This window comes from Chinchilla lanigera, unplaced genomic scaffold (genome assembly GCF_000276665.1).
Source record: "Chinchilla lanigera isolate Chin_1 unplaced genomic scaffold, ChiLan1.0 scaffold00004, whole genome shotgun sequence".
Lineage (NCBI taxonomy): Eukaryota > Metazoa > Chordata > Mammalia > Rodentia > Chinchillidae > Chinchilla > Chinchilla lanigera.
The window spans coordinates 36,744,388-36,758,652 of record NW_004955405.1 but is presented as its reverse complement, the minus strand read 5'-3'; the positions used below and the strand labels follow the sequence as shown (position 1 = coordinate 36,758,652).

At 40.7% G+C, this 14,265-nt stretch overlaps 1 protein-coding gene across 1 annotated transcript in view; it reads left to right on the top strand.

Annotated features, from left to right (window-relative positions):
* Slc5a8 (solute carrier family 5 (sodium/monocarboxylate cotransporter), member 8) overlaps nucleotides 1-14,265 on the top strand; it is a 51,496-nt gene that overhangs the window by 10,422 nt on the left and 26,809 nt on the right. Inside the window, exons 4-7 of the mRNA XM_005374548.2 lie at nucleotides 4,240-4,307; nucleotides 5,417-5,571; nucleotides 7,324-7,464; nucleotides 10,628-10,757. Of these exons, the coding sequence (XP_005374605.1) occupies nucleotides 4,240-4,307; nucleotides 5,417-5,571; nucleotides 7,324-7,464; nucleotides 10,628-10,757 (494 nt within the window). The remainder of the gene's footprint in view (nucleotides 1-4,239; nucleotides 4,308-5,416; nucleotides 5,572-7,323; nucleotides 7,465-10,627; nucleotides 10,758-14,265) is intronic.

The following is a 14,265-nucleotide window of genomic DNA, read 5'->3' as shown; positions in this document are numbered from 1 at the left end:
TTTTTTTTTTTTTTTTTTGCCATTCTAAAGGATATTATAGATTTTTGTGTTACCGTTTTAATTTATATATCCTGTTGACTATTGATTTTGAGCTTTTTGGCTCATGAAATAATGAAGGTGAATTTAAAATGACAAGTCATTTAGTAAAAAGTGGGCAAAGGACTTGAATATGCTTTCTATAAAAGCAGTATTCTTCCCGTGTATCCGTCACATGGAGTATCAGTACATTTACTCAGGTCTTTAAAATTTTCTCTCAGTAATGTTTTGCAGCTTTTCGTGCTAAACTCTTGCATATATTTCTTGAGTTTATTTCTAGATAACTGACCTTTCATGTTGTTCCAAATGCTATCATTTCATAATATTTTCCTGTTATTCATTGCAATTATATAAAATATAACTGATTTTTATAAGTTGATCTTCTATCCTGAGTGCTTGCTAAATTTGCTTTTCAATTCAATTTGCTTTTTGGAGACCTTGCAGGGTTTTCATGTTGTTTATGAATAGGTCAGTTTTACTGCTCTTCTAATGTTTATGCCTTTGGTTCTCTCTCTTGTCAGACTGCACTGTTGATGTAGGAAAACACGTTTGTTGATTTTTGAATGCTAAGTACATTTTCCAGTCTTGGGATAAACCTCACTTAGTCATAGTGTATTAACCCTCATACATTAGTACATTTGGGTTGGGAGTGTGTTGTTAAGAATATTTAGAGCTCATGGGGTATATTGCTCTGAAGTCTCATTTTCCTGGAATGTCCCTGTCAGATTTTTTTTTTTTTTGTACTGGAAATTGACCTGAGGACCTTGTGCTTGCCAAGCTGGTGCTGTGCCACTGAGCTATATCCCCAGCCCTTGTCAGATTTTTTTTTTTTTTTATCATCTATGCTGGCTTCATAAATGTTTCCTCTTCTGTTTCTTGAAAGAGGTTTATAAAATTATGTATTTCTTTTTGAAATGCTTGCTAGAATTAAAAACAAAGGCACCTGGATCTGATATTTTTTGTTTTTGTGAAAAGATTTTGGCTTATCAATTCAATTTCTTTAATAAATTTAGTTATTAATATTTTCAACTTCTTTGGTGTCAATTTTGATAATTTTTTTTTTTTTAGGGAATTTACCTATTTTTCTAACTTAAAAGCTTCCTTCCACATTGTTTATGATACGCTCTTTAATACTTATGACTCTAGTGATGTCCCTTCTACTTCCTCCTAATACTGATAAGATGCCTTTTTATCTCTGTTCTTGCTACATCTTGCTAGTATTTTTATGTATGTATGTATGCATGTATGTATGTATTTATTGTTTTTGAGACTGGACCTTGCTATGTAGTTTAGGCTGGCCTTGAACTTGTGGTGATTTTCTTGCCTCAGCCTCCTGGGTGCTGGGATTCCAACTCTGCACCACCACATCCAGCTTACTGATGGTTTGTAAGAACCAGTTTTGAGTTTTGTTAATTTTCTTTTTCTACTTCATTAATTTGTACTGTTTCATTAATTTATTTCTTCTATTTGTGTTGAACTTTTCTAGCTTAAAGGTAAAATTCTGGATCACTAATTTTAAATATTTCTTATTTTATAACATACATTCTTGAAGTTATAAAGGTTTCTTTACACAGTGTATTTTCTTTTTTTGTTTTGTTTTCTTCCAGTACCGGGAGTCAAACTCACGACGTCTCGCTTGCCAGGCAGGCACTGTGCCACTGAGCTAAGTCCCCAGCTCCTACACAGTGCATTTTCTGCACCCCACAGATTTTGCATACTTATGTTTTTTATTATCTTTCAGTTCAAAATATTTTTCTATTTCTCCTGTGATTTGTTTTCTCTGAGAGTTATTTAAAAGAGTGTTGCTTAATTTTCACATATTTGGAGATTTTCTAGCATGTCATTTTATTACTGATTTCTGAATGAATACTGCTTTGGCCAGACAACTGCCACCGTTGTGACTTGCGCATGCTAGGCAAGCACTCTACCACTGAGCTACGGCTCTAGCCCTCTAGTGGTCTATCCCTCTACTGAGTTTTAAACTTGTTCTATCAATCACCAAGAAAGAAAGGTTGGAATCTACACATGTCGCTACTAGTTTTTCTATTTCTTCCATTCTGTCGATTTTTAATGGATGTAGCTTGAAGCTCTTTTAAAGTTTCTTTTGATTTATAATCTCCCTTCTCCTTTTCCCTCCCTTTAAATTGCATTTCTTTGTTGGAGAAACTGCATTATTTGTTCTTGATTTTACTGAGTGCCTTCCCATGGGTCGCTGAACATTTCTCATACTCTCGCCATTTCTTATGAGTCGTCGTAGTTACTTCCAGGTTTTCAGGCTGCCGCTCAGCTTTTTAGCGATAATATCTCTGAGACGATGCTTGTAAGCATATAGTTTTAAGTTAATTAAGGCTTGTAGAATAGGAGCATCTAATTCTTTGATTCCCTTTTCATTAATTAGATGGAGCGCGTCAACAGAGAAGCTTGCTGATTACTTGGTTACTCTGGGCAAACAGTTATATAAGAAATGCCTGGGAAGCAGCTGATCTCCCCCATTTACTTGTTAGTTTTAAAATCAGTGAGTCGAAGGCTGAGCTCACGCCCAGCGCTCTTCCCATTGCCCTGGCTTCGGTCACCAGCACCCAAAATAAGCAAAAAAAAAAACCCTCAAGAAATAGGTAAATTGGTCTTCTACTATCTCCTAAGTCAACTGAGATTTTTTTGTTTAAAAATATATCATTATGAATTTCTAATTTAAACGTGTGCTGCAATTTCATATCATAAGGTTGGTGCTATTATCAATGCTCAAACTGTCCCATATTCTCCAGCAGGGGGCTCCTTGGAGTCTCCTGACTTCACCTGGGCTGCCCATTAGATTCCCGTGAGAAATACTGATGCTGGAGCGCATACCCCATAGCTGCGTGTTAATGGACCCATTGAGTGGTCAAGTCGTCAGGATTTAAAAATCTCTCTGGTATCCAGGCATGGTGGTGCATACCTGCAATTCCAGCACTCAGGAGGCTGAAGTAGGAGGATTGCCACAAGTTTGAGGCCAGCCTGGGCTACATAGTGAGTTCAAGGCCAGCCTGAGCTAGATTGTGAGACCCTGTCTTAAAACAAAAACAACCCTCCCCAAACCCCAATAACAATAAGAGTCTCCTGTGGCGATTTTAAAGTGCAATCCAACTTGAAAATCACTGAGGCAATAGTTTTAGAATAACTTATTCCAGGATTGTAACTCTTAATATGATGGTTGAAAATAGTCACAGATTTTTTTCTTTCCAGTTCTTTTTTCCTTAAGGTATATCCCAGTAGGGGTATATATTAAATTGCTGTTTTATTTTTTAATTAATTTTTCTTTTTTTGGCTTTTTTGAGACAGCACCTCATTTATGCAGTTCAGGCTGGCCTTGAACTCACTGTGTAGCCCAGGCTGGCCTCAAGCTTATAGAGATCCTCCCACCTCAGCCTCCCTAATGCTAGAATTATAGACATGTGACACAGTGCCCAGCTAAATTACTGTGCTTTGTGGCACATTTTTCTCTGTCTGGTGATGTCACAAACTTGGTATACAGCTAGGTTTGATTTATTTCAATTTATTTTGATTTTAAGTTCTTTTAATTTTTAAAATAATTATGTAGAATATGTGCACAGCTCCAAAGTGAAACCTAAAAGTATGTTTAGAGAAGTCTAACTTACCTCCTTGTCACCTATACTTTGTTTACTTCTTCTTTAGGTAACTGCTTTTTTTGTTTGCTTTTCATTTATCCTTCCTTTTAAAAAATATAATGTACCCGTCTACTTTTTCGAAAGATGGTAATCAAGTACACAGACTTCTCCATCTAAGTTCTGTTTTAATAGCGTGCAGTCTAGCACTGCATCTTTCAAGGACGGTGACACTGTAGGTATATCTGAACGGTGTCTCGGGGCAGGGACAGAGGCGTCCTCTGACCAATCAGCAGCCCGAACAGACAACTGCGGAATCCAGCAACCTCTCAGCCGAGTTCCCGTAGTAGGGCTCTTCCTTGCTTTTGCTTAGCCGTGTTGGATCTGTGTTGAGATCACAGCACACCCATGGCTGTTGAACTCATTGAATATCATTTTTTAAAACTCTGTGTTTTTGTGACATTTGTGAGGCTGGATCCTAGTTTTCAGGAAGTCGATACAGGAAGGTGCTCAACGAATGAGATCGCTTCCCTCCCCGGTAATTCCTGACCCGTTTTTGGCATATTTTGCAGCTGTGCATGTCCTTTCTTCTCTTCTGCAGTCACCGGATTTGATCGCTGGGGGGCGGTGGTGGCGACCGGCGTGGTCTGCACGTTCTACTGCACGCTGGTACGTATGGTGGGGACGCCATTCCCCTTCGCTCTATCTATGAACTTGGCAAAATGGAAATTTTCACTTGTGCTGAGCTGTACAATGAGTTGTTCACACCTAGTCATCGGCTCCTGACCTCCCACCATATGACTTTACTTGTAAGGAGTCTTTGGTTTGTGGTCAAATTGAGAGCTTGATAGAACGTGAAACAACTGAACTTTGTTTCTTCTAAATCACTACATTGGTCCTGGTCTCATCTCCTGGTCCATCCAGGCTTTCGCAGATGACTGGAGCTTTCTCAGATAATTCCTCAGCACAGAAGCCTGTGATTTTCCTGTTGCCCATATCCACGAGTGACAGAGACTGTCAAAACCACGTGGCAGGACACTGGCAGTACCATGGACGTGGATTTTTTTTAGCACTGATGTGTATCTTATGGGATCTTTGATATTCTAGGTACTAACTCTTTAGTTGCTGGGTCTTTTTATTTTTTATTTTTTTATTTTAAAGAGTAAAAGAAGGATAACATAATAATGGGGGGGCTTACCAAATTACAGACAAAGTGGTAGGAAATTATCAATGGTTATTGTTTCACATATTGTTATCTACAAGATAGTTTCTGTTGCTGGGTCTTTTAGAAGACAGGGACCCCAGTCAGAAAGATGAAAGGGGGCCATGAGGAGTTTGTGGTCGTGGCTAGTACAGAGCAGTGTTGGAATCTGAACAACCACCGTGACTCTCTGGACACACGGGTTGAACAGCAGCCCTCCCCATAGGACAAAATCAGACACTGATCTGTGCAGTTGACTCTGGAGGTTTCTTCTTAGCTGCATCCCCACACCCTTCTACTTCCTTTCTGTATTATGTATCTGGCCACGTTCAACAGACCAGGGAATCCGGCCCAGCGTGCTTTGGGCCAGGCTGTTCTCCTTCTTTGCGTTTGATTACGCTTGAGGGCCGGCTCAAACATCTCCTTTGTCAGTGTTACCCCAACCCATCATCTGTCTTGAGTGCGTTTCTTGGCCAGCGTCTGGATTTTCATCATTTTTATCCAGCGTGGTGTAGCAGCATACGGTTGCTTAATCATGTCTGATAGGTGCATTAGCCCCAATATTCTCTCTTTAAAGGGTGGCCTCAAAGCGGTTGTCTGGACAGATGTTTTTCAAGTTGGCATCATGGTGGCTGGATTTGCATCTGTGATTATACAGGCTGTGATAACTCAAGGTGGCATCGAGACGATTTTAAATGATGCCTACGAAGGGGGAAGATTAAACTTCTGGAAGTAAGTTGCTCTTTACCTCTGGGTAAAGAGGACATAATTTCTATTTCCTCTGTAAAAATAAACTCTTTTGCAATAGTGGGTTTATGTTAGAAAATAACTGGCTACAGGGGCCGGGAATTTAGCTCAGTGGTGTGGGGCTTGCCTGGTAAGTGAGAGGTCCTGAGTTCAGTTCCTTGTATCCAAAAAAAAAAAAGGAAGGAAATAATTAGCCACAAAGGATGGAAGCTTAGTGCGCCCATGTGGACGGGGTTCCTGCCAGTTTTTCTAAGGGTCTGAGCAGTTCGACGATTCCGGGCTACATGACTTTACAATGGTACTTCCTCCTAAGAAGGGATGAGGAGCAAAGAAGTATTTTCTTCCAAATTTAAAGTCTGGAACAGGTTGGAAGGTGGGGTAAAATGACAAGGAAAGAGACTGTAGAAAAATAACAAAATGAAGCCTCTAAGGGAAAAACTCCAAAAGACCCTCGATTCCCACACTTTACGGGAAAAAGAGTCAACACTCTACACTGTTACACTTTGCTACTACATGTTAGGCAATGGGATAGAGCCTCTCACTTTTCTACAGAAATACTGTACTTAAATATATGCAAAATCAGAATGCTTTACTCCAACTGATCTCCAATGTAAGATTTGGAATAGAGTTGGAGAATTTCATAATTTTTAGAAAGCATATTAGTCAGCTTTCCCATCACTGAGACAAAATATCCGATAACCACAATTTAAAGAAGGACAGGTTTTACCTGGCTCATGTTTTAAGGGGATCAAGTCCATGGTCAGTAGCTCTAAGGCAGGAGCATCATGCTGGAAGGGCATGGTAGAGCAGAGGTGCTTAATTCATGGCAGCTGGGAAGCAGAGCAAGGGACAGTGCGAGAGAGGAAGGAGTGAGTGACCAACACCTAAGTTCACGGCTCCATGACCCACCCAGACCCACCCAGAAATGCCCCACCAATCCTCTAGAAGGTCCCCAAGCCAGTCAAATTAGTATAGTCAAGCTTAACCACCACAATATTCAAGAAAGCTAATTTTGTAGAGAGTTTTCAGGTTCATATTTTATGTCAGAGATGAACAGAGTCCTTCTTAGGTAGAGTGTTAAAAGAGGTTAAGTGTTATGTCAACATGGAAGTTGAGCTTTCTTTGTAACAATATTTTGGACTTATGTACATGTCACAGAGCGGTTTTAAACCACTAATATTTATCTTGTGCATGCAGCATCTTAGGAAAACATGATTATAATAACATACGGTAATTTTCGCAAGTAAGTCTTTAAACTGTGCTAATTGACTCACTTCTTGAGCTTGGATTTGAATTAGGACTATGGCTCTACATGTGCTAAGAGAGGAATTGTAGACATAAAATATGTTAATTTAATGTTCAGTTCAGTACCATGTTGGTTGCTATGATGGACTTAGGAATCTCCCTCTCTCACTCTCTTCCCTTCCATCCTCGATCCTTGATTACAGCTGGGCAGATTATTTAACAGCAGTTTCATAAAAGCATGGGAGAACAATTTCCCTAAATTCTCAGAATCATTAGAGCATTACTTTCCTCCTCAGTCCTATCTAGAATTTCCAAATCGCTGAAAATAACAATCATTATTTCATTGATCTTGAGTTAGAAGTGGTCTTACCTTTTATAGTACTTTAATTTTTTCACAGACTTATATATGCTTACATTGAAAACTATTCTGGGAGGATTTTCTTTAGTCTTTGGTCAGTAATTCAGGTTCATTTTCTGTTTCTTTTCATTTAGTTTTAACCCTAACCCTCTGCAAAGACACACATTCTGGACGATTATTATAGGAGGGACCTTCACATGGACCAGCATCTACGGAGTCAACCAGTCGCAAGTGCAGAGATACAGTTCCTGTAAAAGTAGATTCCAGGCAAAACTGTAAGCCAAACCGCAGTGTGTGAACATGAACAACCGTCAGTGGTCTTTATGAGAATTTCCATCGGGTTTAGCTCAAGTTTAAGCCTTTTGTATCATGAAATTCCAAGAGATAAATGGTACACTTGGTTAAAAGAGACCGAGCAGATCAAAGTGATACTGTACGTTTTAGATCAGATACTTGAAAATGTTTATATGAATTATTAACCAAAACATCCTTATCAAATAAATAAGCAGTTGAAGGATCTAGGAGAGTTTAAAAATATATAAATACAGCCTGGGTTTAGTGAATGGCAGAGCACTTGCCTAATATCCATGAGGGTCTCAACACCTCAAAAACACAAATGTGTATGGCCCCCGTCATGATGGAACTTTACATCGAATTAGGGAAAATACGCACGTGTGTAAAAAAGGAAACGGCTGTGGAGGGAGGCAGCCGCACCATGCCGCGGTGACGGAGGAAATGTGCCCGAGCAGATGCAGTGACCTGATTTTACGTTCAGCCCCAGTTGTGAGTCTGTAACGCTGCTCTAATGCTTGCTGCTTGAGTTATCCTGGACAACTTATCTGTCTTCCCGAACCCCGCTTTCTAAACCTGTGAAATGAACGTGAAATATCGTACATCTCGTGAGAAGTTTTACAAGACACGTGTTTGGCACACGTGTGGCGGAGATCTCCTGAGTGGTGTTTCCTTTTTCCATTTTCAGTGTGTGCTGTGAGGGCAGGGTGTGGGTGGGAGGTGCCCGCCTGCCTGGCAGGAGCAATATAAAGGGCCATCATAATGCGGGCGGGCTTGTGGAGGGGCGCTTTGCACCAAAGCAGAGGCGGTGAGGCTGGTGTGGTCAGGGGCTCTCAGGCCCATCTTGGCTTGAGAAAAATGTCTGGGGCAGTGGCTGTGTGGTTTTCTTTTGGAGGCCTCAGAGCAGCTGGGTGACTTCCGGCCCTGGGGTGAGCGATCAGGCTGACTTCCTTGCGTGTATGGAGGGACTTAAAGACTTCAAGTAGAAGGAATCAGAGTGGTTAGGGTGGGAGGAAGAGCGCAAAGTCTGTTTCTGTTCAAAGGAAAACATGAAAATACTGTGATTTTTCCACATCAGAACTCGATATACTGAGTGTAAATTGGTTTAGAAACCTATTCTTTTTTTTTTTTTTTTAATTTTAAAGATAAAAGGAGGGAAACATTAACAGACATACAACATTTTACAACATATCACAAGCACAATACAGACAATACAGAGTTACAAACAAAGTGGTAGGGAATTAACAATGGTGGTTGTATTACATATTGATATCTTCAAAGTGGCTTCTCATGAAAACAGATATAAACATGCAATACTGGTCAACCAAAGACTCATTGACAGTTAGAAACCTATTCTTTAGAAAATGCCACAATGGAAGGCCCGGATGAATTTGGATATAATAGCTGGCTACAGAATTACACAAAAATGAGCTTAGAAGTTCTGCTGTTGTAGGATATTTTGAAGGACTGTAGTTCATATAAACAGGGATCTATTGGGCTTTTAAATCTATATCTGAGTGAGGCTTCCACCAAAGTAATTGTGTACAGGTTCTTCACTCTCGTTGAGAACTCAGAACTCAACTCCCATCTCAATTTTGTAGCTAAATGAGTTCCTTTAGAATGGCCCAGTAGGTCCCCGGAACAAGACAGACTGCCTGAACCCGGGAGACCTGTTTCACCAGCTCTCTTGCTGGTCCTAGGGAAACCATGAATTCCTGCCAAGTGGCAGAACTTAACTGCAGTCCGATGACAAGGGGCAGTACCAGATGTTTACAAGGGATCTATCTGAACATCGCTGGAGTCAGATAAAACAACGTGATCTTAGAGTATGAAACTCGGACACCAGGGAGGGAGGCAGGTGAGCAAGAGAGCATCTGAGCATGATTTTCTTGTCTGGAGATGAGACACCGCTACACCGATTTTAGGCTGTAAAGAAATGTGGTGCTACTACTCAGTGCAGGGGGAGAGGCTAGCAGTCTGCCGTTTGGCGTCTACTGCAGGAGGTGGGCGTGGTTCTCCTGGAAATAGACTCTGAGATGGAGGTCAGCGTGCAAGAACTTATTAGGGAATCATCACCCGACAAAGCAGACGGTGGAGTGGTGGGTTGGTGGCGGGAAGCGGGATTGGCAAGAGGGAGAAGTTGGGTCTAATGCACTCTCGGTAGAGGCTGCAGGGGGCGCTCTGGAGCTCTAACTTAAGACTGGCCCCGAGTTCCGGTGAAGGCAGTGGGCCTTTAGACCCGATACACTAGTTAGTGAGCACAGGCTGCCCTCAGGGGAGGGGGCATAAACTTTGGACACTGTACCTCTCTCCAGGGTAGGGTAGCTCGTCTTGTGATCACTGTAGCGCCACTGAGAGAGACAGAGGCACCCTAGTGACAGGTATGTTTGCTACTCTGTTGATTAAGTCAAAGTGTCCATTGACACCTATTGTATCAAAACTAGCACCTAACAAGTTTGTTCCCGCGGAGCATGGCTCTAGACGATGCGCTCTGTTTTTCCCTTGGTTTTGTGACTCTGTGACATGGGCATTTTTGTCCCCAAGAGTAAGTGACAAAACTAAGGATCAGAGTCTAATTGCTCGGTCACAGCCACGTAGGGAAGAGCCAGGATTTACACTCAGAGCTGAGCCCGGTGCTGTTCCATAAACGCTCATGCTCTACACGCCGAACAGGGTTGAGAAGAAACCTGTCCAGGGAATACAGACCCTTGTCTTATACTTCACGGGTGATCTTATGAATTACACTGAAACGTTTTGGTGAGTTGCTATGTAGACGCTAACCATGTTTAGCACTTTATGATCATATTACTTTTTAAAAGGAAAATGAGTAATAGTTACTGCTCTGTTGCTTGTGAGAATACTTATTTCCTGACAAGAAGACCAGAAGTAGCGTAAGTAGATGCCATGATAAAGCTACTGTGCCTTGGGATTCCAGCCAGAGGGACACACACATCTAATAGGAAAACACCATCTGTTACAAATATAAAATACGTTATTGGCTGACACCATAAGCAGATTAGGATAGAATGAAAAATAGCATTTATCAGCCAAAAGGTAATGTGCACAAATTATTTAATATAATCACGAAGCTCTCTTCTGCTCCTGTAATAGATTTCTTTGCTGTTTCTTCCTTTTCTTCTTCTTCAGGTCTCTCTACATCAATCTTCTGGGACTCTGGGCAATCCTTACCTGCTCGGTATTTTGTGGGCTTGCCCTGTACTCCAGGTACCATGACTGTGACCCTTGGACAGCCAAGAAGGTGTCTGCAGAAGACCAGGTTTGGTATCGTGTCTTTCTTACACAGTGGTAATGACATTCGGAGTACCCTGGGGAGAGTGGGACGATCCCCTGTTCTCGGACAGACACAGCAAGTGGGCACAAGCTGATCGTCTTCGCTTCTATGAAGTGTGTGGCAGAAGTTTATTTCAGCAGATAGAACAAGAGTAAAGAGTGTTGTGTCTGAGGTTAAAATATTGGAACACTCAGAAAAACGTCAAGCCCAGTGTTAAATAGAAATCACACAGTGCTGGAGGTAGAAATGTAAACACTTTAAAAGCTACACACAAATCACGGTACTGGCGAGCATTTGGTGGGTGTTGCTAAACCGCGCATGTATAAGTAACGTGTCTTTTAGTTTATAAATGGCAGAGGGAGGGACCTAACGAGGAACATGGAGTGCGTACCAACTACGCCATGAGGTTCTGTGCCAAGAGCGCTGTGGGCTTCGTTTCATTCTCTCAACCCTGCAGCCCTAACTTAGAGATGACGAAATGAATCTCAAAGGTTTTCCAACTGACCCCGGGCCGCTTTGCAAGCCTACAGAATAATTGTGAGCCTTCATCAAATCCTTACCATGGGCCAGGCACTGTCAGGGGTGCTTTGCATCAATTTTCATTTTTAGTTTTCACAGCTACATACACAGGCATTGAGTAAGTAACTAGCTAGTAGCCCTGCAGTCAGGATTCAGATCCACTAGTAGCAGGCTGCCCCAGGCCTAGGGATCTGTGAGCTGTGAATTGTCTTTCGAGAAAGTGTAGATAGAATTCAAATCCGGGGCTGCCCAGCTCCAAAAACTGCATTCTTGCCAAAATTATTTTCTAAGAGCTGCTTGCTGATCAAACAATCAAGGGTCTCATAAAACAAAGAGGCTGACTTTTATGTAAGAGTGTCTCATATCTCCCCCGTACAAGTTTGTGGGTTAGGAGATGCTATTTTTCTGCACAGTCTGCTGGAATCATCCCAAGAAAGCAGAGCTGGTGTCTTGATGAAGTTTTGCTGCTGTCATGCCTGTCATCATAGCTGGCTGATGCTGTCTGTGCCCGAGGGACCTGTTCAGAGCATGAAGTCATCACACTAAAGATTTCTTCCATGCCCAATTCCCTTTGTTATTAACTTCTTATTTCGATGTGGTACATTTTTAAAAAAAAACATGGTGATAAGATATTAACCATTGTTGTTATATTACATAATGTCATCTTCAAAATGATTGCACAGATAACCAGATATAGGCATGCAAGATTGATCAAACAATTACATATTAACAGTTCCTTTCAATAAATCAACAGGTTTAGTAGTACAATTATCCTAGCTATCCTGAGTGCACATATACATATTTTTTTCCTCTTCCTTCTTTCTTTTTCCTCTCCCCTCCTTCATCCCAGTTGCTCCTTCCTATTTCAGCAGTTTCTTTTCCCTTTCAGAATATCTATTGTACCTTTCAGATTTTATTTACTCTTTCAGGTTCTTATAGTAGGAAGGAAATATGATGTTTACACATGTGAATCTGATTTATTTCTCTAATGAGTATGGTCTCTAGTTGCATCCATTTACCTATAAAAGCCTCTAGTTTATCTTTCTTTATAGTTGAGTAATACTCCCTTGTATAAAAAAACCACATGTTTTTTATCCATTGCTCAGTGGATGGACATTTGGGCTGTTTCCAAGATTTAGCTATTACAAATTGCACTGCTATAAACATAGGTGCACATATATTGCTATACTATGATGTTTTCAGTTCTTCTGGAAAAATACCCAGGAGGGGAATAGCTGGGTTGAATGGGACCTGTAATCCCAGTTTACTGAGGAATCTCCAGACTGATTTGTTACAATTGATAAATCAATAATGATACATTATCATGAAGTAAATTTTACATTAAGATAGACTTTTATGATTTTGCCAAATGTATATTATGGACCCCCTATTACTATATCATACAGAATCATTTCACTGCCCTAAAATCTCCTGTGTTTCACCTATTTATCCTACCTACCTTTTCTACCAATCACTGATCTTGTACTGTCTCTGTGGTTTTGTGTTTTCCGGAATGGCAGATAGCCTCTTAGATTAGAAACAGGCTATTTTTTCCATGTATTTTCATGACTTGATAGCTTACTTTTTGTATATATGTTAACATTTTTTAATTTAAACATTTTAAATTGATATACAATTAGTATGCATTTTTCTTGGAATACAGTGTGTTATTTCTTTTACACTGTATAGTGAAGATTTTTGAGAGGCTGATTAGACCTTATTACAGTGCTAATGATGGAGGCTTTACTTTTGCTTAGGTATGACATACTCTTTCACTTTTTTTTAACGGTGCCAAAAGCTTATTTGAAAAGTGAGGGGTAAAAGGGTACAGGAGAATCCAGCTCTGCACAGCAAACCTGGGCAGAACAAGAGGAAAAGAAGATAAAAGCAAAAATAAAAGTACACGCTGCATCTGGGAAGACAGCATGGTCTACTGTGGGAAGTCACAATAGGCAAATACTGTTTCAAATTAATCTTCTAAAATATTTTGGGAAAACTGAGTCATGATATTACTTAGGAAGCTCTCTCTCCTTCTCTTTCTCCCTCCCCCTCCCCTGGTCCCTCCCCCTTCCCTGCCCTGTCCCCTTCCATCTCTCTCCTTCTCTCCTTCCCCTCCCCTCTCCTCCCTCTCTCTCTCATCTCCAAATGAGACTGAAGAAGCTGTGAAGGCTGACAGGACAGAGCTGTCACCCACCCTGCAGTGGGAGATGTGCTCAGTAACATCTCTGTACAAAGGAAGGGAGACTGGGGCTGGAGATTTAGCTCAGCGGCGCAGCGCCTGCCTGGCAAGCGCAAGGTGGTGAGTTCAATTCCTGGTATCGGAAAAAAACAAAAATCAAAAACCAAAAAAACCAAGGAAGGGAGACTTTCCAGGAGGTCTTGTCCACTTAAGACTTCTTTTGTTCAAAAAGTAACACCGCAGAAAGATTTCTGGATAATACAGTCCAGAGTCACATACATGCCCATCATTATTTAGTATTTATTTTAAAAAATGTAAATATTACAAACCAAGTTGGTACCAGGAACTTTCCAAAAAGAGAATCATTTCAAGGACTTCCTGAGGTATTTTCCCATCTATTGCTGTGTTTCACACTCTGGGTAACTCAAATTACATCTTTATTCTTGGATAGTGATTGAAAATTTTAAAATAGGCTGGAGTCATAAGTAGAGAGGGTGCTACTTACTTAAGCAAAGAGGTCTGTAGACGCTCCCTTAAAATGCCCTATTACAGCATAGAATGAGAATTATGTTTATTGAGTACTTATGATATTACATATTCTATACTAAAAGCTTTCATAGATTAGATGAGGAAACTAAAGCTCAGAGAAATCAAGTAATGAAAACCGTCCATGTCTGTCTGAATCCAAAGCCTGTCTACTTAGCTACTGTGTTTTTTTGTTTAAATATTAGCAATGAAATACTCTACCTTTGGATATTTCGAAGTTTCCTTTCAGTGGAGTAGCTCCTTTCATTT